Source organism: Cryptococcus neoformans, chromosome 3 (genome assembly GCF_000149245.1).
Source record: "Cryptococcus neoformans var. grubii H99 chromosome 3, complete sequence".
In the NCBI taxonomy this organism is placed as follows: Eukaryota; Fungi; Basidiomycota; class Tremellomycetes; order Tremellales; family Cryptococcaceae; genus Cryptococcus; species Cryptococcus neoformans.
Genome location: NC_026747.1, coordinates 1,212,501 through 1,237,702, shown reverse-complemented (window position 1 = coordinate 1,237,702; position 25,202 = coordinate 1,212,501). Strand labels below are relative to the sequence as shown.

The 25,202-nt window shown below is 50.3% G+C and overlaps 11 protein-coding genes; 6 read left to right on the top strand and 5 right to left on the bottom strand.

The window, feature by feature from the left end:
* Positions 1-177: 177 nt before the first annotated feature.
* CNAG_02609 (3-demethylubiquinone-9 3-O-methyltransferase) lies at positions 178-2,137 on the bottom strand. XM_012192658.1 has 3 exons: positions 906-2,137; positions 500-859; positions 178-450 (listed from the first exon to the last, which is right to left on the bottom strand). Exons 1-2 carry the CDS (start codon positions 1,563-1,565, stop codon positions 503-505), a joined length of 1,017 nt encoding a protein of 338 aa, XP_012048048.1. The 5' UTR covers positions 1,566-2,137; the 3' UTR covers positions 178-450; positions 500-502.
* Positions 1,693-3,970, top strand: CNAG_07572 (elongator complex protein 3). XM_012193025.1 has 8 exons: positions 1,693-2,062; positions 2,118-2,181; positions 2,232-2,341; positions 2,404-2,517; positions 2,574-2,712; positions 2,778-3,458; positions 3,537-3,678; positions 3,750-3,970. The coding sequence occupies exons 1-8, from the start codon at positions 1,728-1,730 to the stop codon at positions 3,836-3,838; spliced, it is 1,674 nt and encodes a 557-aa protein (XP_012048415.1). The 5' UTR covers positions 1,693-1,727; the 3' UTR covers positions 3,839-3,970.
* CNAG_07571 (hypothetical protein) lies at positions 3,926-6,959 on the bottom strand. XM_012192581.1 has 4 exons: positions 6,664-6,959; positions 6,105-6,612; positions 5,759-6,054; positions 3,926-5,684 (listed from the first exon to the last, which is right to left on the bottom strand). Exons 1-4 carry the CDS (start codon positions 6,952-6,954, stop codon positions 4,047-4,049), a joined length of 2,733 nt encoding a protein of 910 aa, XP_012047971.1. The 5' UTR covers positions 6,955-6,959; the 3' UTR covers positions 3,926-4,046.
* A 26-nt stretch (positions 6,960-6,985) lies between these two features.
* CNAG_07570 (prenylated SNARE protein Ykt6p) lies at positions 6,986-8,074 on the top strand. XM_012193024.1 has 5 exons: positions 6,986-7,239; positions 7,291-7,402; positions 7,453-7,760; positions 7,816-7,926; positions 7,979-8,074. Exons 1-5 carry the CDS (start codon positions 7,096-7,098, stop codon positions 8,003-8,005), a joined length of 702 nt encoding a protein of 233 aa, XP_012048414.1. The 5' UTR covers positions 6,986-7,095; the 3' UTR covers positions 8,006-8,074.
* Positions 8,075-8,153: 79 nt separating this feature from the next.
* Positions 8,154-10,728, top strand: CNAG_07970 (crossover junction endonuclease EME1). XM_012193037.1 has 8 exons: positions 8,154-8,282; positions 8,330-8,432; positions 8,518-8,854; positions 8,927-9,055; positions 9,149-9,262; positions 9,329-9,382; positions 9,439-10,440; positions 10,517-10,728. Exons 1-8 carry the CDS (start codon positions 8,276-8,278, stop codon positions 10,574-10,576), a joined length of 1,806 nt encoding a protein of 601 aa, XP_012048427.1. The 5' UTR covers positions 8,154-8,275; the 3' UTR covers positions 10,577-10,728.
* Positions 10,678-11,994, bottom strand: CNAG_07567 (hypothetical protein). The gene is made up of 3 exons (XM_012193023.1): positions 11,715-11,994; positions 11,240-11,655; positions 10,678-11,165 (listed from the first exon to the last, which is right to left on the bottom strand). Exons 1-3 carry the CDS (start codon positions 11,960-11,962, stop codon positions 10,735-10,737), a joined length of 1,095 nt encoding a protein of 364 aa, XP_012048413.1. The 5' UTR covers positions 11,963-11,994; the 3' UTR covers positions 10,678-10,734.
* A 159-nt stretch (positions 11,995-12,153) lies between these two features.
* Positions 12,154-14,850, top strand: CNAG_07566 (hypothetical protein). XM_012192580.1 has 8 exons: positions 12,154-13,232; positions 13,280-13,343; positions 13,398-13,618; positions 13,679-13,963; positions 14,021-14,140; positions 14,244-14,273; positions 14,341-14,433; positions 14,500-14,850. Exons 1-8 carry the CDS (start codon positions 12,178-12,180, stop codon positions 14,594-14,596), a joined length of 1,965 nt encoding a protein of 654 aa, XP_012047970.1. The 5' UTR covers positions 12,154-12,177; the 3' UTR covers positions 14,597-14,850.
* On the bottom strand, positions 14,784-15,913 carry CNAG_07565 (transcription initiation factor TFIID subunit 9B). XM_012193022.1 has 4 exons: positions 15,817-15,913; positions 15,670-15,768; positions 15,428-15,579; positions 14,784-15,325 (listed from the first exon to the last, which is right to left on the bottom strand). The coding sequence occupies exons 1-4, from the start codon at positions 15,836-15,838 to the stop codon at positions 14,954-14,956; spliced, it is 645 nt and encodes a 214-aa protein (XP_012048412.1). The 5' UTR covers positions 15,839-15,913; the 3' UTR covers positions 14,784-14,953.
* Positions 15,914-16,038: 125 nt separating this feature from the next.
* On the top strand, positions 16,039-18,575 carry CNAG_07564 (hypothetical protein). XM_012192579.1 has 5 exons: positions 16,039-17,574; positions 17,631-17,877; positions 17,934-17,984; positions 18,040-18,317; positions 18,382-18,575. Exons 1-5 carry the CDS (start codon positions 16,081-16,083, stop codon positions 18,448-18,450), a joined length of 2,139 nt encoding a protein of 712 aa, XP_012047969.1. The 5' UTR covers positions 16,039-16,080; the 3' UTR covers positions 18,451-18,575.
* Positions 18,576-18,741: 166 nt separating this feature from the next.
* On the top strand, positions 18,742-21,167 carry CNAG_07563 (glutamate-tRNA ligase). XM_012192578.1 has 10 exons: positions 18,742-19,067; positions 19,125-19,235; positions 19,292-19,510; positions 19,563-19,739; positions 19,792-19,941; positions 19,995-20,383; positions 20,436-20,487; positions 20,546-20,663; positions 20,729-20,898; positions 20,954-21,167. The coding sequence occupies exons 1-10, from the start codon at positions 18,816-18,818 to the stop codon at positions 21,080-21,082; spliced, it is 1,767 nt and encodes a 588-aa protein (XP_012047968.1). The 5' UTR covers positions 18,742-18,815; the 3' UTR covers positions 21,083-21,167.
* Positions 21,081-25,112, bottom strand: CNAG_07562 (hypothetical protein). XM_012192577.1 has 6 exons: positions 24,580-25,112; positions 24,395-24,529; positions 23,141-24,345; positions 22,898-23,087; positions 22,705-22,840; positions 21,081-22,657 (listed from the first exon to the last, which is right to left on the bottom strand). Exons 1-6 carry the CDS (start codon positions 25,103-25,105, stop codon positions 21,241-21,243), a joined length of 3,609 nt encoding a protein of 1,202 aa, XP_012047967.1. The 5' UTR covers positions 25,106-25,112; the 3' UTR covers positions 21,081-21,240.
* Between the last annotated feature and the right edge of the window lie 90 nt (positions 25,113-25,202).

Below are 25,202 nucleotides of genomic sequence, written 5' to 3'. Positions count from 1 at the left end.
GGACCGGTTGATGTCACCTCGCCACTTCCGTCGGAACTAGCCCTATTCAAGATTACGTATACACAAAAATGGGTCGCCTCACCCAACAAAAGATGACCCAACTTTTATTTCAGTTCTCATACATACGGTATGTTACCAATTTCAGTTGATGTGTAAGCACACATTTACGAAACACGGGGATAGTGGACTTTGGGGTTTACTCCTGCTGTCAAGAGAGAATCGTGGTCGCTGTTTCAACCGAGGAAGAAATATGAAGTCCGACTGCTAATAGATAACGTTCGTTGCTACTTTCGGATGTCTGCTGCATTTCGTGTTTGGTTAACAACATTGTTGCAGCAGTGTATCTGAAAGACGAAAATGGGACGTCATAATGTGAAGCAAGTTTATTGCAGAGTCCATATTATTTTTGCATAGATGGTAACAACATGACGTTCTCCTTTGACTCTACGCCTACGATTCATATTAGCATGTCATTTATTATATCAAAAGAATGACCTACCTTCTATGACCTCTTCTTCGCATGGTACATGTAATTGCAAACTTCACCTGCCTCCTTCCACCAGCTCCCCTCCACACCATCCCACAATCTCCAAGCGCCCTTCAAAGGGTCATAAATGATCCCTCGAGTCTCTCCGACTTCATTCTTCCGAATATCACTTGCGTCATCATTCCTGTGCCATGTCTCGAAACCACCCATATCAGAGTAGACGAAACGTCGGAGTTCCTCGGGCTTGATGAATTTACGGTAGGTATGTGTTCCCGGAGTCACAAGACGGAGGATGTCTTCGGCAAGAGTGATAGTGAGGAGTTGGGAGAGGGGGGTTCTTGAGATGGTTGAAAGTAAGAGGTGCCCTCCAGGCTGTTTTATTCAGCATGGTTCAACTGGGAGTAATTCCTGGACTTACTTTAACCATCTCTCCGAGACATTTCATAAACTCTCCAGGCTCATCAACATGCTCAAGCACTTCCATGGAGCACACGACATCAAACTTTTCTCCAGCATCTCTTAAAGCCTCAGCAGTACTGAATCGGTATTCCAACTCCCCCTTTTCCATCTTCTTAGCCAAATATGGATCTTGACTCGCGTGGGTGGTCGCGATGCCGATATTACTTTCACTCGCATCGACGCTCACCACAGTGGCTCCCAATCTTGCTAAAGCCTCTGAGAGGATCCCACCTCCACATCCAACGTCCAAGCATCGAAGACCTGTCAACCAAGCACCTGTACCTCTCGCTGCTTCTCTCTGCACATCCATATGCCGAGTTTCAAACGACCATTCCTCTTCCGGTGGAGGAGCGAGAGCGACTTTTTGCCTGATCCACTCTACCCGCACGGGGTTCATGCGATGTAGGAGTGCAAACTCGCCTGTTTCTGACCACCATTGGGAGGAGAGTTTAGAGAAGTGGGAGATTTCGGAAGCGTTGATGGTGCTGAAAGTGGACGGAGTGCTGGATGGGGATGCTGCGGATGCCGTTGTGATTGAGCGTGCTGCGATGCGTGCAGTTGGGAGTGCCGTTGTAGAGCATGAGATGTATAGTCTTCTGCAGAGCTGCTGCTTGTTCATTATGAATGGTGTATGGCGGGTGAAGTAGCAAAGGACGAATCAAGCTTCCGAACGCGGTGACTTACGCTACTCCAGCTTTTCATTCGCCTCTTTTTTATTTATTTTTTTCTATTTATTTTTTCTTCTCTTCCCACTTTCCACTTCCATTCAACACTCCACACCATGATCGCACCTACAACCTCACAATCGGAACTGCACCTTCTCTGTGTGTCCGCCGTGGTCAGAGACCTCATCTCAACCTACAACTCCTCAAGCAGCTCCGCCACCCAGCCTCCAAACGTAAACAGTCTTAGAGCAAAATACGCAAAGAAATACGGACTCAAGGCAGTCCCTCGTTTGACAGATGTCCTCGCTGCTGTCCCCGAGGAATGGAAGGACAGACTGAGGGGATGGCTAAGAGCAAAGCCAGTCAGGACGGCGAGCGGTGTGGCCGTTGTCGCGGTCATGTGCAAACCCCATCGATGTCCTCACGTAGCTATGACAGGAAACATCTGCGTGTAAGCGTTCTCAGCTGTACTGGGTCTGTGATCCATTACTTATAGAATACCATAGCTACTGTCCAGGCGGTCCCGATTCTGACTTTGAATACTCGACCCAATCGTACACTGGATACGAGGTACGTTAACAGTCCGCTACCCGCATTGTGCCTCGTCTGACATCCTGAAGCCTACTTCTATGCGAGCCATCCGAGCGAGGTATGACCCTTATGAACAGGCGCGTGGACGTGTGAACCAGCTACGTGACCTTGGACACAGCGTCGACAAGGTTGAGATCATGTACGTAGGCTTTTTTGGGGGTTTTTTTAAAAAGAGGGTTTTTTTTCCTGACTGGATCACAGTATCATGGGAGGAACGTTCATGTCCATGCCGGAAGACTACCGCCATAAATTCATTGCTGGGCTTCACAATGCCTTGAGTGGTCACACTGGAGAGGACGTTGACGAGGCTGTCAAGTAAGTATGTTTCCCAAGAGTAAACGTAGATCGAGTAAACTAACCTTACCCACCAGGTTCTCTGAGCAAAGCAAGGTCAAATGCGTCGGTATCACCATTGAAACTCGTCCCGATTACTGCTTGAAGCCTCATCTGAGTCAGATGTTGAGGTATGGATGCACCCGTCTGGAAATCGGTGTTCAATCAGTCTATGAAGTGAGTCATCTCCATTTTATTTTTGCTCTCCCCCCCAAAACCCTTCAAGCTGACACGCCGTCAAGGACGTTGCACGAGACACCAACCGAGGCCACACTGTCCGAGCTGTCAGTGAATCCTTCCACATGTCCAAAGACGCCGGCTACAAGATCGTCGCCCACATGATGCCTGACCTCCCCAACTGCGGTACCGAGCGAGACATTTGGCAATTCCAAGAATTCTTTGAAAACCCTGCTTTCCGATCAGACGGCCTCAAACTGTATCCAACCTTGGTCATCCGTGGTACCGGTCTTTATGAGCTGTGGAGGACTGGCAAGTACAAGAATTACCCTCCCAACGCGCTTGTCGATATCATAGCGAGGATCATGGCGCTCGTACCCCCCTGGACGCGAGTCTACCGTGTCCAACGAGATATCCCGATGCCCCTCGTCTCTTCCGGCGTGGAGAATGGTAATTTACGTGAACTCGCGCTTGCGCGTATGAAGGATTTCGGTGCCGAGTGTCGAGATGTGCGATACCGCGAAGTCGGTCTGCACGAGATTCACCACCGTGTGCGACCTCGTGATATCGAGCTTATCCGACGAGATTACGCGGCGAATGGTGGATGGGAGACTTTCTTGTCGTATGAGGATCCTCAGTCTGATATTTTGGTGGGTCTTTTGAGGTTGAGAAAGTGTTCAGAGGAAGGGACGTTTAGGAAGGAGTTGGTTGGTATGGAAGGTGGATGCAGTCTTGTGCGAGAGCTTGTGAGTTTTTTTTTTTTTTTTTTTTTTTTTTTTTTTTTTTTTCTCTTTTCCTTATTGTGCTGATCCAGGATTGAATAGCACGTGTATGGTACTGCAGCACCCGTTCACTCTCGTGACCCCAAGAAATTCCAGCATCAAGGTATCGGTACATTGTTGATGGAAGAGGCGGAACGGATCGCGCGCGAGGAGCACGGTAGCGGTCGTATCGCCGTCATCTCTGGTACGTACGAGAGAGCCAACAAGCCTATTACCGAAATAAAAGATTTACTGATGGGTCGTGTTTTACAACAGGTGTTGGGACTCGTGACTATTATCGACGACTTGGCTACTTTCTCGATGGGCCTTATATGGTCAAGGATCTTTTGTACGATGACGAGTAGATTGGCTGATTTGATTCGTGATTTCTCATGTATTAAAGTAATTTGGGCGATTTCTTTTCATGTATTAAAGTAAATTTGGGCGGCAGTGTAACAAGACCTACTATCCATTTCAAGAAGGAAAATTATGACCAATTTTTTTTTTTTTTTTTTTTTTTTTTTGCAACTATTTTCGCGAGGATGTACTTATATATATATATATGTAGAGCTTTTACGAACTAACAACCGGTTCGGCCAAATACTTGCCCGTCGTCGTGCTCTTCCTAATCTCCTCAAACACCCACCGATTCGCTTCCCCTTCCAACTCTCCACCTCCACCTCCATTTACCACCTCGAGCCCCAAACCACTGATCAACGACCCTTCCACCGCCCACGACATTTGTACGACTTGCGGTACCAAGGCTTCTTGTCCCGGCTCACTTGTGAATTTGGCAATAATCTTGCCCTTTTCACCGTCCCCACTGTTCCCACTGTTCGCGCCACCGCCGAACAACGAATCCATCTTCCACGTCATCCTTCTCGTCGAGGGGGACCAGACGCCCCCTGCCGGTTTCGCCTGTACGTTGCTCACGCTCGGTCCACCGGGCGCAAAGGCCGCTACCACCGTGGCGCCGCCGTTGCCGTTGGCGCCATGCAGCTGGAGAGGAGAAGAAGGGTTCGCACTATAATGTAAAATCATCCTCGTCTCGCCCGATTTGCACTGAAACACGGGATCAAGGATCAACGGGACAGTAGCCAACTCTTTGCCCGGCTGGACATGGACGACATACTTGAACAACAGCGGGCCGGCGCCTGACGCTGCTGCTGATCCGGCTGAACCGGGGGGAGGAGCTCTGGCGGTGGCAGCAGCGAGGGCTTGAGGGTTGAGGAAATACTCTCCCGGTTTATCTGGCACTTGGGCGAGGTACGCCGGGTTGGGCGCGATTTTCTCGAGGTGCTCGAACGCTGCGAGACGGATATGGATCGGTGGTCCAAGGGGCGGCTGGGAAGGGGAAGGAGGGGTATCTCCGCGGAGAGTGAGGTGGATCTCGCCTGTAATGTGGATACGCTGGACTTGCTTGTTGCGGAAAATGACATTGACGGATTCGTTTACGTTTGCGCGCAAACCGGGTTGGTCGGCGGCGGCGGCACCGTTGATCGGCGGCGGGGTCATCGTACCGCCGATCCCGATGGTGGGAGAATCAAAGGGATTGTTGGAAGTGACGGATGAAAGTGAAGTTCGACGGGCGATGGGCGATGGAGACGGGATATCATGGGGGAATGCACCACCGGTGGTGTGGATGGGCGATTTGGTAGAGGTAGGTGAATCGACGAGTTTTTCCTCTAGTTCAGCCGATCTGGAGAGACCACCGTTTGTTAATCCGCCGGCTAGCACACTTGCACCGGTACCAAAGACCGCATTAGAAGCTGCGGTCGCTTCATCCGTCGACGTCGACGACCCTGCAAACATTGTGTTCCTCACATCCCTCCTCCCTCGCGCAATCGTGGATCGTCGAGAAGGCTGAGAAGGCGGAAGCTGCAGCGTCTTTTGCATCTTTTCCAAAGCTGCTCGACGTTCTTCTTCGCTCTCCTGGATAGGCACAGGTGCGAGGGAGAGGTTCTTGAAAGGCTGTTGCTGCTGTGATGTGGGAGAGGCGAGGTTTTCGTCGGAAGCGCTGGGAGAAGCGTCGAAAGGTTGACTGAATGCAGCGTGAGCGTCTTTGGTGGGGACGACCGGAGCTTGTAATTGGGCTTGGGCTTGAGCAGTCTGACCAGCCGGGGTGGGGACAAGTTCGTTGGGGTCTTCCCAAGGGTTTCGGTGACGGTCGGAAGGAGCGACAGAGAATCCCTCTTCATCTACTGGAGGCGCCTTTGGTTTTGAAGGGGAGAATGACGGCAAAAAAGTTAGTAGACGCTTGGCGTTGGATGGCAGAATGAATTTACAGTTGTAGTAGATTCGCGCATCTTGGGAGCTTCCTCTCCGATGGCTTCAAAATTGTCACCTCTTGTAGCGCTTCGTGTAGAAGTAGCATCACTCTCACCCCTGTTCCTGCCTCCGCCTACAGTCTTTGACCTTGCAAGCATGGATTTGAAACCGCCGGTGAAGGAAGAACTGGGAGTACCCTGACTGACATTGTTGGTGGAAGAACCGTTGGCGCGGGAAGCGGGAGGACGAGGGGAAAAGTCGCCGTGGGCTGCGGTGTGGGATGCAGCGGTAGAAAGTCTGCGATGCGACTGGGCTGTGATGGTCTTGTTTTAGTGAATTGAACAAGAGGCGTTTAGAACTCACGAGTAGTGGCGGAAGTAGCGACCGAGGCGGATCGCTCTGGGACTCGACCGCCTCCGATCGCACCCAGCTTTCGTCCGACGTTCATGACTTCGTCGCCCGTCTCCCACTGCAAGAGGTGCGAGACGATGGCTTCTGCCCTCTGTCCGTCCCTGGAGGCCATGTCGCCCTTGACGGTGGCCCACCTGACGATAATCTCCTTGAGCGCACGAAGCCGCTCTTCGTCCAGTCGCTGATAAGTGGTGTACACCATGGGCGAGAGCGAGGAGAGTGCCTGGGTGATGTTTTGGATGTCGGAGCGGAGGGCATCGGCCTTGGCGGACTTGGAGGATTTGGAAGACGCCTTTTCGAGTTTGGCGGAGACTTTTTCATAGTCTCTGAGCGTCTTGTCGAGGTTGGAGTCCTGGTCGCCGATCCTGCGCCATGCAACGACCTTGGTGGGGATCTCGCGGATAGGCTGCTCAAAGTCTGTCCTCAGCATGGCGGACAGCGTGGAGTGGGATGCGGATGTCTGCGGGCACATTCGTCAGTTGCACGCACATGAACTGGGGGCGGGACGCACCTCTGCGAGCTCGGAGAGGACGCTGTCCCACAGCCTGTCCTCTCCGCTGCCCCTTGGCCAGTCATTGCCGGCCTTGCCTGTGAGGCCGCCCTGCTCTGCGGTGCGTGCGAGCTTGTGGAGGCCGTCTGCGTAGGCGGCCTCGATGGCTGCACGCTGTTTGTAGATGTCTGCGAGGGCGTTGAGGTGGGCTGTGGATGCGTGGAGTCTTTTCTGGAGGGCGGCGAGGAGGGGGCGGGGGGGGGTGGGGAGGAAGGTGTTTACCCAGGCGTCGTCTGGGAGTGTGTCTGACATCGCGGGGGGGGGAGTGGAAAGAACAAGGAGGATACGGAGTTGCGGTGTAATTAAGGATAGCTAACAGGCATGACGCAGGTGTTATCTATGTGATTAAGTTGCCACTGTCGCTGTTCTGTACTCCACTCCCCCTCCCCCGCCATGAAGGTCTTTTCCATCTCGCTGCTGTCCGTCGCACAGACCGCCCCCCCCGCCGCCACCCTCCTCGGCACCGCCCAGGACCTCTCCTCCTTTAGCTTCTACCAGCGCAGCAGCGTCGGCGAGTTTATGGCCTTTTTTACAAAGGTGCGTCGTTCTCTCTTGACTCCCCCCCCCACTGACTCCCCCCCCCCCCAGACCGTCGCGGAGAGGACCCCAGCGAACCAGCCGTCGTCCGTCGAGGAGAACAACTACAAGGCGCATGTCTTTGTCACCTCTGGCCGCACTCCCGGCGGCCCCGGTCTTGCCGGTGCGTCGCGCCGCGTTCCAACTCCCCCCGCCGCTTCTAACCCCCCGCAGCCGTCATGATCACCGACCTCGAGTACCCCCTCCGCCCCGCATTCTCCCTCCTCACCAAGATCCTCGACGAGCACACCCCCCTCCTCGCCAGCCTCCCCAACCAGTCCGCGGCCCCCTCCTTCGGCTCCGCCTCCGCCAACGCGTTCGGCGGCAACCCCTCCCAGGCCGCTGCCGGTGGCCTGCCCCCCGCACAGAAGGGCAAGCTCGAGGGCACCCTCGCAAACTATCTCACAAAGTACCAGGACCCCAAGCAGGCGGATACCATCATGAAGGTGCAGAAAGAGCTCGACGAGACCAAGGTCGTTTTGGTGGGTCCCTTTGTATTCCGCGGGAAAAAGGTGCACATGCTGACAAGCGAAACAGCACAAGACTATCGAATCTGTTCTTGAGCGAGGAGAAAAGCTGGACAATCTCGTAGAACGTTCAAACGCCCTGTCCGCGCAAAGCAAAATGTTCTACAAGACCGCCAAGAAGGTTTGTCCTTTTATATGTTGTCCAAACGGCCCATCTGATACTGTTTCAATAGCAAAACTCTTGCTGCGTAGTGATGTAACTAGACCTATGGTATATTAATATGTTTCCGTAGTTGAAGTGATGATTATGTACCACCTACCCATCCAAGTCCCCCGCGACTCGTACTAGTGCTCCACATCGCGTCCGCGTCAACTTTTGATTTTGGCCATAATATTCCACTTGACATTTCAATTCTTGCATGCGTTCTTCCCAGTCCTATTCCTCACTTAAACACCAGCCCCACCTAAACACCAGTCCCACCTAAACACCAGCCCCACCTAAACACCAGCCCCACCTAAACACATGTACAATGCCAAGTAAGACCCAATTCCGTATGATGCGTACCGCGCTAACTAGACACAAGCCGAAGTCGTGGTCATCAGCGACGACGAATCTGACCAGGAAATCCACCTCGTCCCTACTAAACCTATCTTCTCGCACTCTCAACCCGCCCTCATTCCTGCCAGGTACGCCCGTCTCCAATCTCCCATCTAAATACCATCAACACACGTGCGAATAGATAACTAATAAAGCGTCCATGTTGCTCCGTAGCACGGCGATAGTGATCGACTCTGATTCGGAAGATGGGATCGAGACGGATGATGATGATGATGATGATGATAGTGGGGAAGATCAAGATATCCTTGGGCTATTAAGTCAGATGGCGGATGATTCGGGTTTGCGCATGGCGACGACGACGGCGACGACGACGGCGACAACGACGGCGACAACGACGACGACGGCGACGACGACGGCGACGGTAGGACGTACCCAGAGCACGAGCGTGCTCGAAACGTGCCGTGCAAGGACGGACATCGTGGAGAGAGGTTTGAGTAAAGGACGAGCGTTGGGTGAGAGTCGGACGTTTGCGGGTAGTATCTTATCCCAGGCAAGTCCCGTCGTGCGTGTGTGTGTCGAGAATGGACGAGCAGCTGACTTACTCGACTCTTGACGTATCAAGGTTGATTCGCTAGACAAGACACCGACACCGCGTACAACTTTTGCCCCTACGGAAAAGTCAAAGAAACGGACGGCCTCTTCAGGTGATGACAATGGTGTACAAAAACGGTCAAAGACCAATGACGATACTGCATGTTTTTTTCTTTTCTTTTTTCTTTTTTTTCCCCCATAATACAAAAAACTAGAATTACACCAACTGACTCTTGTTGATTGGGACGAATAGAGCGGGTTGACAAGGCAAGAGATGGCAGCTATAAAAGCAAGTGAACGAGAGGCGAAAGCCGCGCAAAAAGCCAAGGAAAAAGAGGCTAGACAGTTTGAACGTGATACGGCCAAAGTATGTCCCCTTTGCCCTCTCCTTTTTTTGATTTTTCGTTTTTGCTGAAACGGTAGCCATTGGTAGGCAGCAAAAGAAGCAGAAAGGTCGTACCAGAGAAAAGTGGCCCAAGTCAACAAGGCAGGTAGTCCTGATTCCCACCCCCGTACACCCACACTAAATTAATTGGAATACAGCTTCGAACGTCAAAACAAGATACACTCCGTGAAATCCACCTCTACCTCTCTGCCGACATGTCCCTCCCTTCATCCCCTATCGCCGGCGCTCTCCCCGAACTCCGCAACCGGATCCAAGACTGTCAATCCGCCCTCCATTTCCTCCCTGAACCCGATTCCCCCATCCCCGGCGTGATCCGGTTCAAACGGCACCTCCAAGCGCGATGGGATCCAGAGTCCAAACGGTTCGTCCCGCTAGACGATCCGCGATGGGTATGGGAAAAGACAGTGTTGGTGCTCATCACTGCTGAAGAGCTGGTGGATAAGATTGCAGATGCAGATGTAGGTGGGAGGGAGGACGCAGACGCAGACGCAGACGTGGATGTGCTGGCGCAATGGGCGTCGGATGTGAGGTTGTTATTGGGTTTGGCGATGAGTGATCAGGTGGTGTTGATGATCAAGGGCTTGCAAAAGTATTATTCCAAATCACGATCGTTGGCCAACAAGGATTATATAAACGCTGCCCGCGCAGGTCTCGACGGTGGGTCAGCGACGGCGACGACGACGACAGCAGCGGTGAACGGCCGATACGGCCCCCCGCGCCCGACAAGGGACCAAATCGAAGCCGAGATGGTCAGACTCCAAGTGGCCGAACACTTCTTCCTCGTGCATGTCGAAAAGACGGAAGACGTCGAAGACTGGGTATACAATATCGCTGCCGATATCGCGCTCAGGCCATATAAACTCGTCTCGAAATCGCACCTCAATTTCGCGCCGGCCGAAGGGACGAGAAAGGCATTACAGCCGACAGCGGTGCTCGAGCTGATGTTGCAGGAAGTACAGGGTATCACAGCCTCAGCCGCAGCGGGGATTACAGAAAAGTATCCGACGTTTAGGCGGTTGATGGAGGCGTTTGAGATGGAAGAGCAAAGAGGTGGGATGGAGAGGGCGGAGATGATGTTGCAGTATTGTGAAGTGAGGAATTTGAAGAGCGGGCATGCGAGCGGCAGGAATTTGAACAAGGTGAGTTGGGAGAGGGGTTTTGAGGGGTGGTGTGTTTTTTTTTTTGTTTTACTTACTTGGTATATTCAATTAATAGGCATTGTCGAAACGGGTTTACAATGCGTTTCGTGGAACGGACAGTCTCTCTCTTGCATGATCCAATGATCCATTTTTTTTTTGGGATTCCTTGTTCTCTGATCTGTATAGGATTAGTTGTATTTACCAAGATTTTTTTTTTTCATTTTTGTTATTTTGTATTACAAGAAAAAAAATAAATGCATACACAAGACAATCTCGTCTATAATACACACGCTTTCAGTCTTTGGACTTTTTAGCCTTCTTCTTGGCTTTGGCGGGACTATCATCTTTATCCGTCTTTCGCTTCTTCTCCTTCTTGCTCTCCACCGCCACTTTGGAGGCGGGAGAAGCAGCGGCAGCAGCAGGAGGAGGTGCAGCCTCCCGCTCGACTTGCTCAACCTCCATCACCTCCCCTCTCAATTTCTTACTAGTCTTCTCCGGACCGGGGGTGTTGAACCCATACGTATGATTTCTGAATTTCATCAAGTGTGTAGGCTGTGCACGTTTGGCGGGTGTTGCGGAGGAGGAGGAGGATGCTTGTTGGGCTTGGGCTTGGGCTTCCTTGAGGAAATCGGGGATGGGTTCGACGTTGGCGCTTTGGGCGTCAAAAGTGGATTCTGTTGAAAAGTCGGGCGTGAGGATGAGATGGCGTGATATAGGCAGCGGGGCTTTACATCCCATCAAAGATAAAAAAGTCAGGATGCGCCGTTAAGAAAAGGACAAAAAAAAAAAAAAGACTCACCGACATAGAGCTTGCCATGCTCTTTTACCCTCGGCACTAAAAGCCTCAGTCCACCCATCTCCTCTCCGCCTTCCTCCGCCAACTGGTCTACACCTTCTCCATCACCCATCCCTAAAGAATCCACCAACCCCTGGCCCTGGTCGCCGGCTTTGGAAGAAGAGGATGATCCCGCAAAACCGGCGGTACGGAGGATATAAGACTGGGACTTGGTCTTCAAGTTGCCTGTCAATGGTTCGTCCTTTTTGGGTACAGGGATGGACAGCGCTGAAAGTCGGGATGGTTTGAGGTCTCGCGGGGCACGGATAGCCCAGAGTTCGATGCCGGGTCTAGAAGCGAGAGCGTCCCATTCGAATTCAGATTTGACAAATTCAGTGGTTATCCCAAGTTCGGTCATGCCTGCCGGAGGCTTGTACTTGCTGTCAAAAAAGAAAAGACTTAGTATACTGCATAAGAAATTTCGTGAGAATGGACCTACTCAAAGCTTCCAGCCGGCGCAATGGACTTTTTGGCAGTCTCCTTTCCCTTATTCCTCCTGGGTTCAACGTTCTCCAGATCCTGATCGCTGTCTACACTCTCGCTGTCGGTACCGTCATCACTGCCGGATTCAGAGTCGTTGTCAGAGGAAGCCGAGTCGATTTGTGATGCAATATCGGGCTTGACTGAAGGGGCGGCCTTTGATTTCGACTTTTTGGCAGAGTCTTTCGAGGTTGAGGCGGAGGCCATTTTTGTGTGCGAGTGAGCGGTGGACGGGCAAGAGGAGAGAGATGGTCGGAAATCTGTTACAAAAGTTTATTTTTTGCTTTTCGAGGATTGCGGCGATGTCCGCGTGTTGTTGTGGAGGAGGCCTAGGGCGAAAGGCGCGTCGCGTCAGACGGCGGGAGGGAAGAACGAAAGGACGGAAGTCTCTCTTTTAGCAACGATCTTCCCCCCGCGCTAAGATGGCCACGTCAAAAGTCAAGGCCAGGGCGGCCATGTTCGAGAAGGGCGCACCCGACGCCCCCCCATCATTCGCACTGGCCCCTCGCAAGTCTTCTGCGCCCAAGTCTCCCCCGGCGGACCCCGCCCCGCCTCCAAGCGCCGACCGCACAGAAAGGTTCTCCGACGTGCCCCTCACAGACATCCCTCCATCAGCGCCTGAGATCCCGGAGACAGCAGGGACGGCAGCAGATCCCGCGGTGACTCAGCACACGCCCCTCTTCGCCGCCATCCCCGCCCCGCATCACCCGGACACCGCACCCACCCTCCACGCCCCCGCGCCTGCTGCCAGCCCGAATGCCTCCCCTGGCGGAGGCTGGAAATCCACCATGTCCCACCTGCTCACCCGCTCAGCCTCCTCCACCTCCACCTCCGAACCTTCTCGTGCGCCCTCTCCCGCCGCCACCGCCACCGCCACCGCCTCCACTTCGACCCCGCCCCAGTCCACTCTCTCCCCCTCGCCATCTCCCGCCCTTCTCCACAGGGCAGAATCTGCTCCCACTAGGGATAGACGGCTCAGTAAAGATCTCTCTGTGTTTGAAAGGGGTCGGGAAGGATTCGAGAAAGTCAGAAGCGAGATGGATAGTGCCGCCATGGAAATGAGGCGAGAACGGCAGAGCAAACGAGCCTCGACCTATATCAGCCTCGAAGACGCGCCCGCCATCGACACCCCTGATACGATCCCAGAAACACCAGAAGAGGAAGAAGTTGACTGGGCATTTTGGGGCACAGTCGTCCAGGGGTATGAACAAGTCGCTCTCGCTCGTCCTAAAGAACTGTCCAAAGCCATCCAACAGGGTGTTCCGCCAGTCATACGTGGTGCCGTCTGGCAGCTCATGTCATCATCAAAGTCCCTCGATTTGGAGGAGGCATACAAAGCGTTACTGAAACTGAACTCTCCGCATGAAAAGGCAATCATGAAAGACTTGAATAGGACATTTCCGAATCACAAGTACTTTAAAGAAGGAGGAGGTGTAGGGCAAGAAGGATTATTCATGGTTGTCAAGGCCTACAGCTTGTATGCCATTTTCTTGTATCCCATCTTCTTTGCTGACTTGTGGACAGATATGATCAGGAAGTTGGGTATACCCAGGGGTTGGCATTCATTGTGGCCGCTCTCTTGCTCAATGTACGCCCGATCTCTTCCTTTCACAATATTCCATTAACATATTTTTTCCCCCAGATGCCGGATGAAGAAGCGTTTTGCGTCCTTGTCCGCCTAATGGATTCTTACAACCTTCGCTCTCACTATACGGCCGAAATGCAAGGTCTCCAACTCCGTTTATTCCAATTCGATCGGCTGGTAGAAGAGATCTTACCTCTGCTCCATACGCATTTCGTGAGAAAGGGAGTGAAGAGTAGTATGTATGCCAGTCAGTGGTTTATGACACTGTTCAGTTACCGGCAAGTTCCTCACCTCATCTCTGTTTGGGTAACCTAGCGCGCTAACAGTCAGAGGATTAGATTCCCTCTGTCCCTAGTCTATCGCGTACTGGATATTGTCTTTGCAGAAGGTATCGAAGCTGTCTTTCGATTCTCGCTCGCACTTCTCAAGAAATCTGAAGAAAAATTGGTCCAGCTGGATTTCGAACAGATATTACAATTCCTGCAAGCTGATTTGTTTGAAGTATATCGAGCGCCTGCCGAAAACAATCGTGGTGAGGCTGAGGATGGTAAGGAGAATGGGTATGATGTAGAGGAGGAATGGAAGGCGAATGAGTTTGTCAGAGATGCGTTCAAAATACGGATGTGCGTCGTCTTGATTCAAGCTTTTTTTTCTTTTGAAGGAGACTAACGAAACATTAGAACACCGTTAATGCTCGACGCGTATGCCTCGGAATGGGAGGAAAAGTGTAGAGACCAGAATCGGCATGCTATAGAGCTCGATCAATTGCGGAACGCGAATCGTAATTTGAGTTCCCAAGTGTGAGTTATTCTCCGTCCAAACTTGCTGTGACTGGGGCCAAAAAGAAAAAAAAAGAAAAAAGTGAAAAAAAGCTGATGGGAGTTGTGGGATGGGTGGATATAGTAAACAGCTGGAAGCTTCTCTAGCGGCCATGTCAGTTCCATATTGCTCCCCAAAAAATCAGAGTAACTTGGCAGCTGATGATTCTGTGACTATTTAGAAATCAAGAACACGTCGAGCTTGTCCGACGACTAGTGATGAGCAATATTGAAAAGGAAGAGATGGAGAATGAACTTGTAAGGTATAAAATGCTGTAAGTCTTTCTCCACTTTTATTCTCAAACTTTTGACATCACATCCTAACCCCCTCTAACCCGCAGCTATGCCGAATTGGCACATGCTCAACAAGAGGCACTTTCTGTCCATTCCCGCCTTTCAAACTCATCCACGACCGACACATCTAAATCAACGAAATAAACGAATAATTTCGAAAAAAAAAGGAACGAGTCTTGTAATTATTAGCTTTGTGATGATTTTCTTCCTGCATACGGACTGTTCATAATATTTCTTTTTCTTTTCTTTTTTTCCTTCTCTCACTCAAAACCGAATTATAGCATTAATCCATCTCTATTTCCTTTTTTTTTTCGCATCAAGCCATTCGTAAAGGCATGTCGCATATATAGTTTTCTAGCACAGTGGTCATAGACATGTATCTTTCTTACACAATCTTCCCTTTTACGACTTTCCGACAGCCTTTACTGGACGAATTTGAAGGTATCACTATTATCATACAACAATTACTAAGAAAAAAAAAGAGAACTATGCGGTCTATCACTACATATCATAATCCTCATCCACATCCACAGCCTGCCGCACCGGCGCCGCTTCTGGTGCAACTCCAGCAGACGGCAGACCATCCACCCCGACCTCCTCCATATCCTCATCCTCCCCATCGCCATCGCCATCCACCTCTCCATTCGGTTTCCTATCCTCCTCTCCATCCTCATCACCATCATGTTCTTCATTCTCACTATCATCCTCATCCTCCCGCTCATCTTCTGTAAGAACGAGTTCTGCGTCCGGGACGATATCGAAATTCACTTCGGCAAGACGTTGGTGTGCGGGCGGTAGACGGACGAGGTCAAATGTCTCTGGAAGGGCTGGGAGGGGATGAGAATTGAGTTCGTGCGCGAGGGTTGCGAGGTACTACATTGACGTCAGCCGGTGTTCAATTGAACAAAGTCTAGGGAAAATATCACAAGACTCCCCCAGAGATAGAGAATGGCAAAGAGGGGGGGGGAGACGTACATCTCTTGGAGGAGCTTCAAAGAACTCGTAAAGCTTTCTCATCTTGATAGCCAGTTCTACGTCCTCCTTTTCGATCCTATTAGAACTCGCACCCGAACGAGCTGCGTGGTCCGCTAATGTCTGAGCACTTTGAAGCACATCGGCTGTATATCCTGTACGATGAGAATAGTATCAGCACACAAGTAAGCACAAAAGTCGGCTTGCAATAGTAGGTTCCAAGGAAAAAAGGTAATTATACACACTTCGTGAAAAGTCCAAGAGCTGATGGATGACACGCTCGTCTGCGTCTTCTATCCCTTTTGATGCAAGTATAAGAGAGATCAGTCGGCCATCACGCGGAACTGTACGATCATTAGCATAGCTCCCTGTGGTTTTAATCCAGCACTTACTTGTAGGTACCGTGTGAGACATTTTGGGATAGTTTAGACGCCGGCAGACGATGGATGGGATAGACAAAAATAACAAAAAATATATAGCCGTTGTCCGTTGTGACAACGAACGAAAGTGGGCAAAGCAAAGAGGAGCTCGAGAGGGTAAAAAGTGTACACATCATGACTTACGCGTCTCGCGTCGAGTTATAAGCAGAAGCTGATGATGGTGGTCCAGTCAGCCGACAATTACTTTACTCTCCATCCTTTTTCCCTCTTTATTATATGCATCGACACATTCTCTTCATGGCCCCGGTACGTTCACTCAAGGGGCCGTTCTACGACTCTGGCGACGAAGACACAGAAGTAGAGCCAATCAGCAAGCCAACCTCTTCTTTTGATCGCACGAACAGTCAGCTCTCGGTAGAGCTCCCAGTCTTCTCATACGCAGAACGGTCGAAATACTCTGCATGGCATCCAAAACCTTTAGCGCCTTCTCAAACAAGCGAGTCTGCTTTGGAAATCTTTCAAGTTTCTCCTCTGTCAAGAAATAGATTTCCCCCCAAGACGTATGGTACCAAACGACAGTCGAAAAGAGCCAAGCTTCCCCCAATGCGTATAGAAGAGGAAGATGATGATGATGATGTTTTTCGGGATACCAATTATGATGAGCTTTTGGCTGGTTCGGAATTTTCAGGAGGCGAAGATCCCTTGCCCGCTAAAAGGAGCAAGAACTCAAAAGGAAAGCAAAAGGAGGTGGCGACACTAGGCGGCGAACGTGAGGATGATACGCCTCGTGCATCAGTAGCAAGAATGCGGACCAGAGCGTCTGGCAAGAACGAGAATATGAAGGAGAAGCCCACACCTCGCATACCCTCCTCGACATCCAAGCCCCACAGGCATCAAGAGACTAACGACGGAGAAGGCAAAATAGCATCCCGTCTACGCAAACCTATAGAAACCCCCGCAAAACGGTCTCTTCGCAGATTACAACAAAAACGAGCCGGTATTTCAATATCCTCCCAATCTGAGGGTCCCGACTCTGATTCAGGTTTTGTTGTCGAAGATCCTGAAGAACCGATCGATTCCCCGCCTCCCCCACATAAACGACGGCGCTCGAGTAGTCACAAGAAGCGTAACGGCAAACAGGAAAATCATCCTGATCCAGATGATTCATCCTCCCATATGGCGGAAACGTCAGATGAAGATATGGTAGAAGCGATCAAGCTTGACGATCCTGAGCGGTTTAAAGCGACGTCGAGATTACGACATACAAGACTAGAAACTGCTCAGCAGAGGAGGATCAGGAAATTGAGAAATAAGAGGTTGGGGATCAAAGATGATTCGTCTGGATCTAGTGGCGAAGAGGATGCTTGGGAGAATGATGGTGAGGATGAGCCAATTTATGTAAGCTCTGGTGACAACAACGATGACTACGGCAATGTCCAAGAAGACGATGTTGCAGAAGAGGACATCAGCAATTTCATTGTCGACGATGGCAGTCAACCTTTGGCTGAAGATCTCCTCCCTCCTGAATTTTCTCGTAACGCCCTTCAGTCTACCGAGTACAAATTCCGAGTGGTTTTCCACTACTTTCTCCTTCTTGCTATGAAAGGTGCTAAACATGTCTTACCTCTTGATAAGAAGACGCGGGAATACTTTGGGCCTCCTTTGGCGGACTTGAGAAGACGGATGAAGGATTATCAAAATAATCGGGTTCGAAGCCAGGTGTGGAGCAGAGAGCTGGTTCAGATACTGGAGAAATACCCTTGTTTTCGAGTAGGTTGATCTCCATCTGGCTTGCCTTTTGTGGCGTTTCTGATTTTCACCTCAAGACAGAATACACTGGTGCCGAGATGGGGTGTGACGCGTGCAACATAAGTGGGAGAATTGGCACAATTACAGTTACCATTGGAGGAGAACCATATGATAAAGAGACTTTTCAAACTCTTCAAGATACAGATGATGAAGGAAAGGATGAAGACAGCGATGTCGTTTCAGTGTTTTCGGAAGAGAAGGACTCTTCGGACATCGATGGTGATGAGTCTGCACCTCAGATAGTACATTCCAAACTAGTCATGGGTACGTCTTCAGCTCAAAGCACCAGTGACCTAGGACTTGAAACTGACATGTAACAGGCAAGATATGTAAAGCCCGAACACAAGCGTATCACCAGCTTTTTCACTGGGGTAAGTCCTCACTTTCTGCGCCTACCTGCCTGATCTTCTGACAGACCATCGCCAGAGTACACGCTGTATCACCGCATCCGACGATACTACAAAAACCTTCTTAGAGCAGCCGGCGATATACCTCCCGTCATTTCTGGATCTGAAATAGAGCAAACTGAAGACGAAATCGACCAGGCAAAGAGCAATACAAGATCAAGACGCAAATCACAACGAAAAGAGCGAGAAGCAGAGAGAAAGGTAAAATCGCTCAGGCAGCAAGGTATGCCAGATGATCTTGAAGAGTTGGATGATGTTATGGAATGGATGGAAGAAAAAGCTGATTATGTGACGGAAGTAAGTGATTCCACAATGTGGTAATGGCTCTGAAAGGAATCAGGAGCTGATAAAAGATCATCAGGAATTTGAATGGATGGAACAACTTGTTGAAAATGCTGAGCGTCTGGATAGGGAAAAGGCAACGGATTGATAGGTACATCTTTGATCTCTAATATCTTCTTTGGAATCATGGTTGTATTATTTATTAGGCATTGTCTTGTATGTACGGTTTTGGTTTGGCTTTAGTGTAATGCACAGTTATCAGATTTCGTCACACGACTCGCAGCTTTTCCCAGATTAGTTTTGTTCACTCACCTTTATTTGAAGCCAATATCCACCCAATGCTCGTTTATCCCATTAGCTCACGCCTCAGGAACAATCAATCATTTGGACCAAAAATCTCCAGTGTCAATCGAAATATGATGACGTTGGCAGATTCTATGTTTTCGATCTTTTCCGGTTGCAATATGTTGATGACCACAAAGCCTTAAAAGTGTGCATTTCAGGCCACGCACTATGATTAGACCTCTCAGACCATCGAACCAAATCCTGAGCGCCAGGATGGGCGTTCGTTACTACCACTCTCACCACCCTTCCCCTCAAACTACCAATGCCTTTTCAGAAATACCGAAAAACGCCCGACTCCGATTTGCGCCGTCTCCTACTGGCCATCTGCATCTTGGTGGTCTACGAACGGCTTTGTTCAACCACATATTAGCGCGGAAATGGAAAGGGAAGTGGCTGTTGAGAATTGAGGATACCGATAGGGTTAGTAGGCGTGACCAGATAACGACTGAGACTATGGGCTCACCACCATGCACATAGTCGAGATATACTGAGGGAGCCGTGGATAACTTAAGAAATGCCTTGGAATGGACAGGGCTAGAGTATGATGAGGGTGTGGGTGCGGGGGGATCTTACGGACCTTACATCCAAGTGAGTCCATGCTCGGCCTAGACGTTATTTGGATTTTTGTTCTGATTAACATCCAGTCTGAGAGAATCGACATCTACCAACACTACACCAAAGAACTTCTTTCTCGGGACGAAGCTTACGAATGCTTCTGCTCTCCCACCGAGCTGGAGGCTATCAAGTTATCATTAACACAACAGGGATTCAAGCACAGCTATGATGGACGATGTCGGCATTTGACCGAGGAGGAAGTGGCTAGGCGAAAGCGTGCAGGGCAGAAGTTTGTGGTTCGGTATAAGGCAAGTATCAAAATGCTTGAAAGTCTACGATTTTGCTAATACATACAATTAGAATGCTCCCGGAGAGCTGGACTTACCTCCCGACATGATATTTGGTACACACCAGCCCACAGCCGTGATTGGCCCGGACGACTTTGTCCTGCTCAAATCAGACGGTTGGCCAACTTATCATTTGGCAAGCGTGGTCGATGACCATCTCATGGAGATCACACATGTTCTTCGAGGAGAAGTAAGTAGAAGCTTTATTAAATCATCCTAGCTTTGCTGACTAATAGAATCAGGAATGGCTCCCGTCCATACCAAAGCATCATAAGCTTTACAGAGCATTCGGCTGGACACCCCCTCAATTTGCGCATCTTCCTTTACTGTGTAACCCTGACGGGACAAAGTTGAGTAAGCGGCGTGGTGACACCTTTGTCCAGCATTACCAGGTAAGCTCCCCGATTCTTTTTATCCATGAGGTTTACCTGACATGGGAATGCAGAAACAAGGCTACGAGCCCGAGGCACTCATCAACTTCCTTGCTTTAATGGGTTGGGATTATCATGCCGCTATCACATCTTTATCTCCAGAAACCACCCTCGATCCTCACATCCGAACAGATGGCCACTCTTTGTACGAACTCTTCACACTCCCTCAACTCATTGCTGCGTTTGACCCTACGCATATCAACCACCGTAAAGCCGCTGTTAATCAGGGCAAGTTGGATTTCTTGAACAAGATGACATTGAGAAGAAAGGCTGGACGGTTGGGAGAAGATGGGGTGATGGTTGAAGCGGGAAAGGTTTGTACGGGACAAGAGGAGGAAGAAAGGGAGAGGTTAGTCGGAAGGTTCCAGGTTTCATTGAGGGAAGAGAAAGCCCTCCAGGGATGGTGTGTATTGGCATTTTTGACATCCTACCTACAAGCTAACTTCCTGTTGCAGTGAGTTAATAGAAGACCTCGATTTTGTTGGAAAAGTGTTCGACGCCGAGCTTGTAAGTGAGACTGATGCATCATGGTAGTCCACTCGCTCACTCGTTGCTCTCACGATAGCCTCGAACCACGCGTCTCCCTGAGATGCCCATGCACTCGATCTTCTACTTCCTTCCCCCAACGTACACGTGTCAAGAATCCAAATCTATCCTCAAGGACCTCAATCTTCGGCTTTACTGTACATCAATTTTCATTCTTTCTCACTCATCCAAAAAGGTTACTGATGGAGTCTGTGGTAAATAGGTCAATACACACATCTTTTCGCCGATGCCCTCCAAACTCGGGCAGAATCAGTCGAGTCTGTGGACGAAGCCCTGGTGTGGGATGTCATTCACGAAGTGGTGGAGGCTTCAGGTGTGACGAAGAAGAGTCAGTTCTTGATCCCTATCAGACATGCTTTGACTGAGAGAAGGGTACGTTCATCGGCGGTCACATGTAATCACAGTAGCTGATAGAGGGTTACAACAGAAAGGACCCAGTATCCCCGAGTTGATCACCGTTTTGGGTCTCGATGAGAGCCTTTCACGATTACGAAGAGGAGAAGAGTTTGTCAGGGAACAGGATCTTGCCCGTAGGAAGGCCGCGAGGGTCGAGTAAAATCTAGCACATTGAATACATCAATCGTCTTCTATCACGAAACCCTCGAAACCATTCGTGTGCATAAATGTGTCATGTGTCTCATAAAGATTGCGTATAAACCATAAAAACTGTATTAAAAGAACCATTGTAAGGAAAACCAAAAGATAAAACCCCTCTTACTCGTTCCCTCCAAGCTTCATCAACGCCTTCAAACTCTTTGCAACCCCAAAGCTCGCACTAGCAATCTGCTGTCTCACACCCTTTTCAAATCCCCCTTGCTGACCGGACCCCTGACCCTGCTTGCCCAACTCTTGCGCTTCACTCAATTTGTTAGTGTTGTTCACCAGCTCTCTGAGTAGCCCATCACCCTGAGCTCTCAGCGAACTTGGCAAAGCGTTGGTCGAAACAGCAACGATTGACGAGGCAATGGCGATGACTTCAGAGAGATGTTCGTTAAGCACAGAAGGTGAAGCGTTTGTACGAATGGAAGCGAGCAGATTCTGAATCGAGTTGACGAGGGCTGATGATTGACCATTAAGATAGGGTCTGAGATCTTCCCATTCACGCCCATCATCCTCTGCTTCATCCTGCTTCACCTCGACGGCATTGAATGGCTGGGCCGATCCCAAAGCAGTCATCGGACCGCCATTGCTACTCGCTGTCCCTGTTGACCCAAGGCTCTCCCTTTCATTTGACGCCGATCCAGATTCTTCCCGCACATGATTCATTGTTCTCAACCCTCTCGGCTCAACATGGGCCGCAAGTGAACGCTCATTAATAAGTGTTGATTTGCGTTCAAGATCGAAAGAGTCAGACCTGGTGGTAGATGTAGATTGGAAGGAGTTGATCCTCATATTGGTGGGTCGCGAGGTTGCTGCTGGAGCCGTAGCTGGTGAAGACGCAGAAGCAAGGGATGGGTCTGAAATGGTTGAAGGAGACACTTGGGGCATGGGAGCAGATGAAGGAGTCACTTGTACAGGCAAAGCAGACGTGGCTGAAGGGGATCGGTAAGATGAAGGAGGGGCAACACCATTGAGTTTGGCGTGCGCCACTTCTGTGGGAGTCGCTGTTCTTGCGCCATCGTATCTCAGATCATTGGAAGAATCTGATCGAGACGGAGCTGTTCTTTCCGTCCTGCCTATAGCTTGAAGACCTCTTGAGTCGGGTGTTTCTGTTCTGCTTCCAGGTCGATAATTATTGTCCCAAGATTCATTGGCCCTCTCCCTTTCCCTGTCTCTATCTCTGTTCACCATATCCCTAATACTCAGTCGACTGCTGCTCCTCTTTAAATCAGTCTTATCACTCCTCTTTATCTTGAGTAGTTTGATAATCTCGATGACATTGGCGCTGAGATGGCCAGCCGCAGCGTCAAGAAGAGAGACAGGAGAAAGACCAGACGCCATGGCGTGGTTTCGTGCGGATTGCATGAGATTGTTGAGACGGCTAGTGGATTCGTGTTTGAGTGATTCAAGACGAGATACGTCAACGTCGAGATTGGGATGAGCTTCAAAGGACTTGACATCTTCGCCGATGGAGGTGATGGCTTCGACGATCGCCTTCATGGCGGGAAGAACACCAGACGGAGTTGATGATCTGCGGTCCGATGAGCATGTTGACTTTGCAACCTACCTTTAACTCACCTAGCAGCTGATAAAAGTCCATCGATAGAGCTCTGGAAGGCCGAAACGTTGACGTCCATGATGTTTCCATCTGGCGAAGCTGGGAGATGATCATCCGTTACAGGTTTTGAGAACGTCGCAAACACTGTAGACGTAGCTATGTATTGCCTATCAGTTCTATCCAGCTGCAAAGCCGACATTCAACTAGACTCACCCTTGAGGTTTCGCAGCTCGATCCTTACAGCGTCATATTTGCGTCTATAATCTGAGACTCTAGCTTCCATGTCACTCATACGAGCAGCATCTTGTTCTCTCTCAGTCATGAGCTCGTCGTTTCGTACAGAAAGAGAATTGAGTTCGTCTACGAGCGATTGCAACTCTTGCTTCATATCCCCCATGGCCTGCTGCATATATATATGTCAGCTCGATGACAAAGACACAAGCGCTTTCTACTTACCCCATCTCGACCGCCTTTCTGCAGTTCCTCCTCCAAGGCGGCCTTTTCATCCTCTAACCGCCTACACTCATTCTCCAGTTGCTCACAGCGTTCTCTCCATTGGCGTACCTCTTGGTCAGCATCCGCATGAGCCTCATCCGCGCGTTGCCGAGCACTTTCCATCTGATCCCTCGCAAGGTCTAGCTCGTGTTGAAGAGCTCGAAGAGATGAAGCATGAGTCACAGCCTGCTCCTTGAGCGTCCTCACTTCTTCTTCCCATTCCATCCTCAAATTCTTTTCCTGCGCCTCAGCTCTTCTTGCTTCATCGCGCTCCTTCTCCGCATTCAACAACTTCCTGTCCAGTCCTGATATTCTAAATTCGTACTCTGATCTCAGTCTCTTCTCCCGTTCTTCGTCCAGCGAAGCCTTGTCATCCAAATTTCTATACCCTCTACTTTCTGGCGATCTCATGTCTAGCTGCGACTTTCCCGTTTGTGGCGTGCTTCTTGAACGATCCCCTCCTAGGGAAAAGTTCACATTATACGACGCCCGACTATCCCGACCGTTATCCAGACTTTGTTCACCACCGTAAGACGCCATACTTTGCCGCAACGCATCCACCGTACTGTCCCTTGCGTACGGTACTTCAATCTCTTCCTCTCTTAGCCGGCTCTTACTTGGCACAATCACATCGTTTGTCGCGGCCATATGATTGGCCTGTGGTCGTCTTTCGAGACCGTCGTCCAAGAATTCTTCTTCGGGATCACGTTGCACTTGCCGTGTAGGATCATTCGATGGGCGTGAACGATGTGTGCTGCTGGACATTTGGCGTGAACCTTGGCGTTGATGAAGGGAATTACTGGACTCGTTGCGAGACATTTGACGAGATCCTTGGCGTTGGTGGAGAGAATTGCTGGATTCGTTGCGAGACATATAAGCTTGAAGCGGAGTGGGAGACGCGCGGTCGTGAGCGGAGAAGGAGAAGGATTGTTGAGATATACTTTGAGATAGGGAGGGGCGAGGGCCAGGAGCAGGAGGAGGTTCATCGTACCTGCGAGTCTGGGCTGCCTGGGTATCCTCACGGTCAAAATCGGGGAAACGCCGTCGCAGCTCGTAGAAAACATCACTGGCGAGGTCTTTGAACCTATTATTAGGGAGCGTCGCGAGTTTTTGTCTGGCTTGGTTTCTTTTGGGATGGAAATCTTCGCGCACAGGCAAGAAAGGGGCTAATATACATTATAAGTAACTGAATGCTGACAGCTCTCGTAGACGCACCTGTTTCACCTTCTCCCTTCTCTGCGGCTAATCGTCGCATGAGCTCGTCGTACACATCGGTAGATAGCTCTTGGAACTGAAGCTTTGTCAATCTTGTGAGCTTTTCTCGCGCAGATGCTCTGGAAGAAGGGGATTCTACAGGAAGAATGAGCACATTTTCGGGTCAGCTTTTGTCGAGAACGCACCTCGTTCGATCCATGCTGACAAAAACTCCTTCAAAGCCCTCCAATGCACTCTGGCCACTTCCCGACTTTCTCCCTTCTTCTCATTCGTCTTCATTCCAGGCCCTCGATTTGACGGTACACTGGCGGATGGAGCATAGGCGGAGGATGACATTGAAAGCTGCCTGCTGGGCGCGCCTGCGAAGGACTGAGAACCATACTGCGAGTAACCGACTGAAGGTGTGGTCGGGGTAGGAGAAATGGGATAAGATGGACCTGCAAATGGGCGAGGAGCGGCCATTGACATAGATTGGGTTGATGGATATTTATAGGATGAAAGTAAGTAAATTTGAAGTGGAAAATGAAGCGAGGTCGCGTTCGTTCTTCGCGTAAGTTGGTTATTTGGTGCGGCGGCAGTAACCCAGCGTGCAATTATAATGCCGTGGCGGGATAGACGGGGTGCTAATGGGAGACCGTCCTGAGCGAGCTGCCGTGCTCTAGGGATGGGCGATAATATAGAGATGTAGCTGGTGAAAAAGAAAAGGCACATGAGGATTCTTTCGCAGATTTCTTTCACTCGCGGCAGTGGTGATTGTGCGGGAAGCGACGCGACCCTATTGTTTCTTTCTTCCACCAGTGTCGCCCAC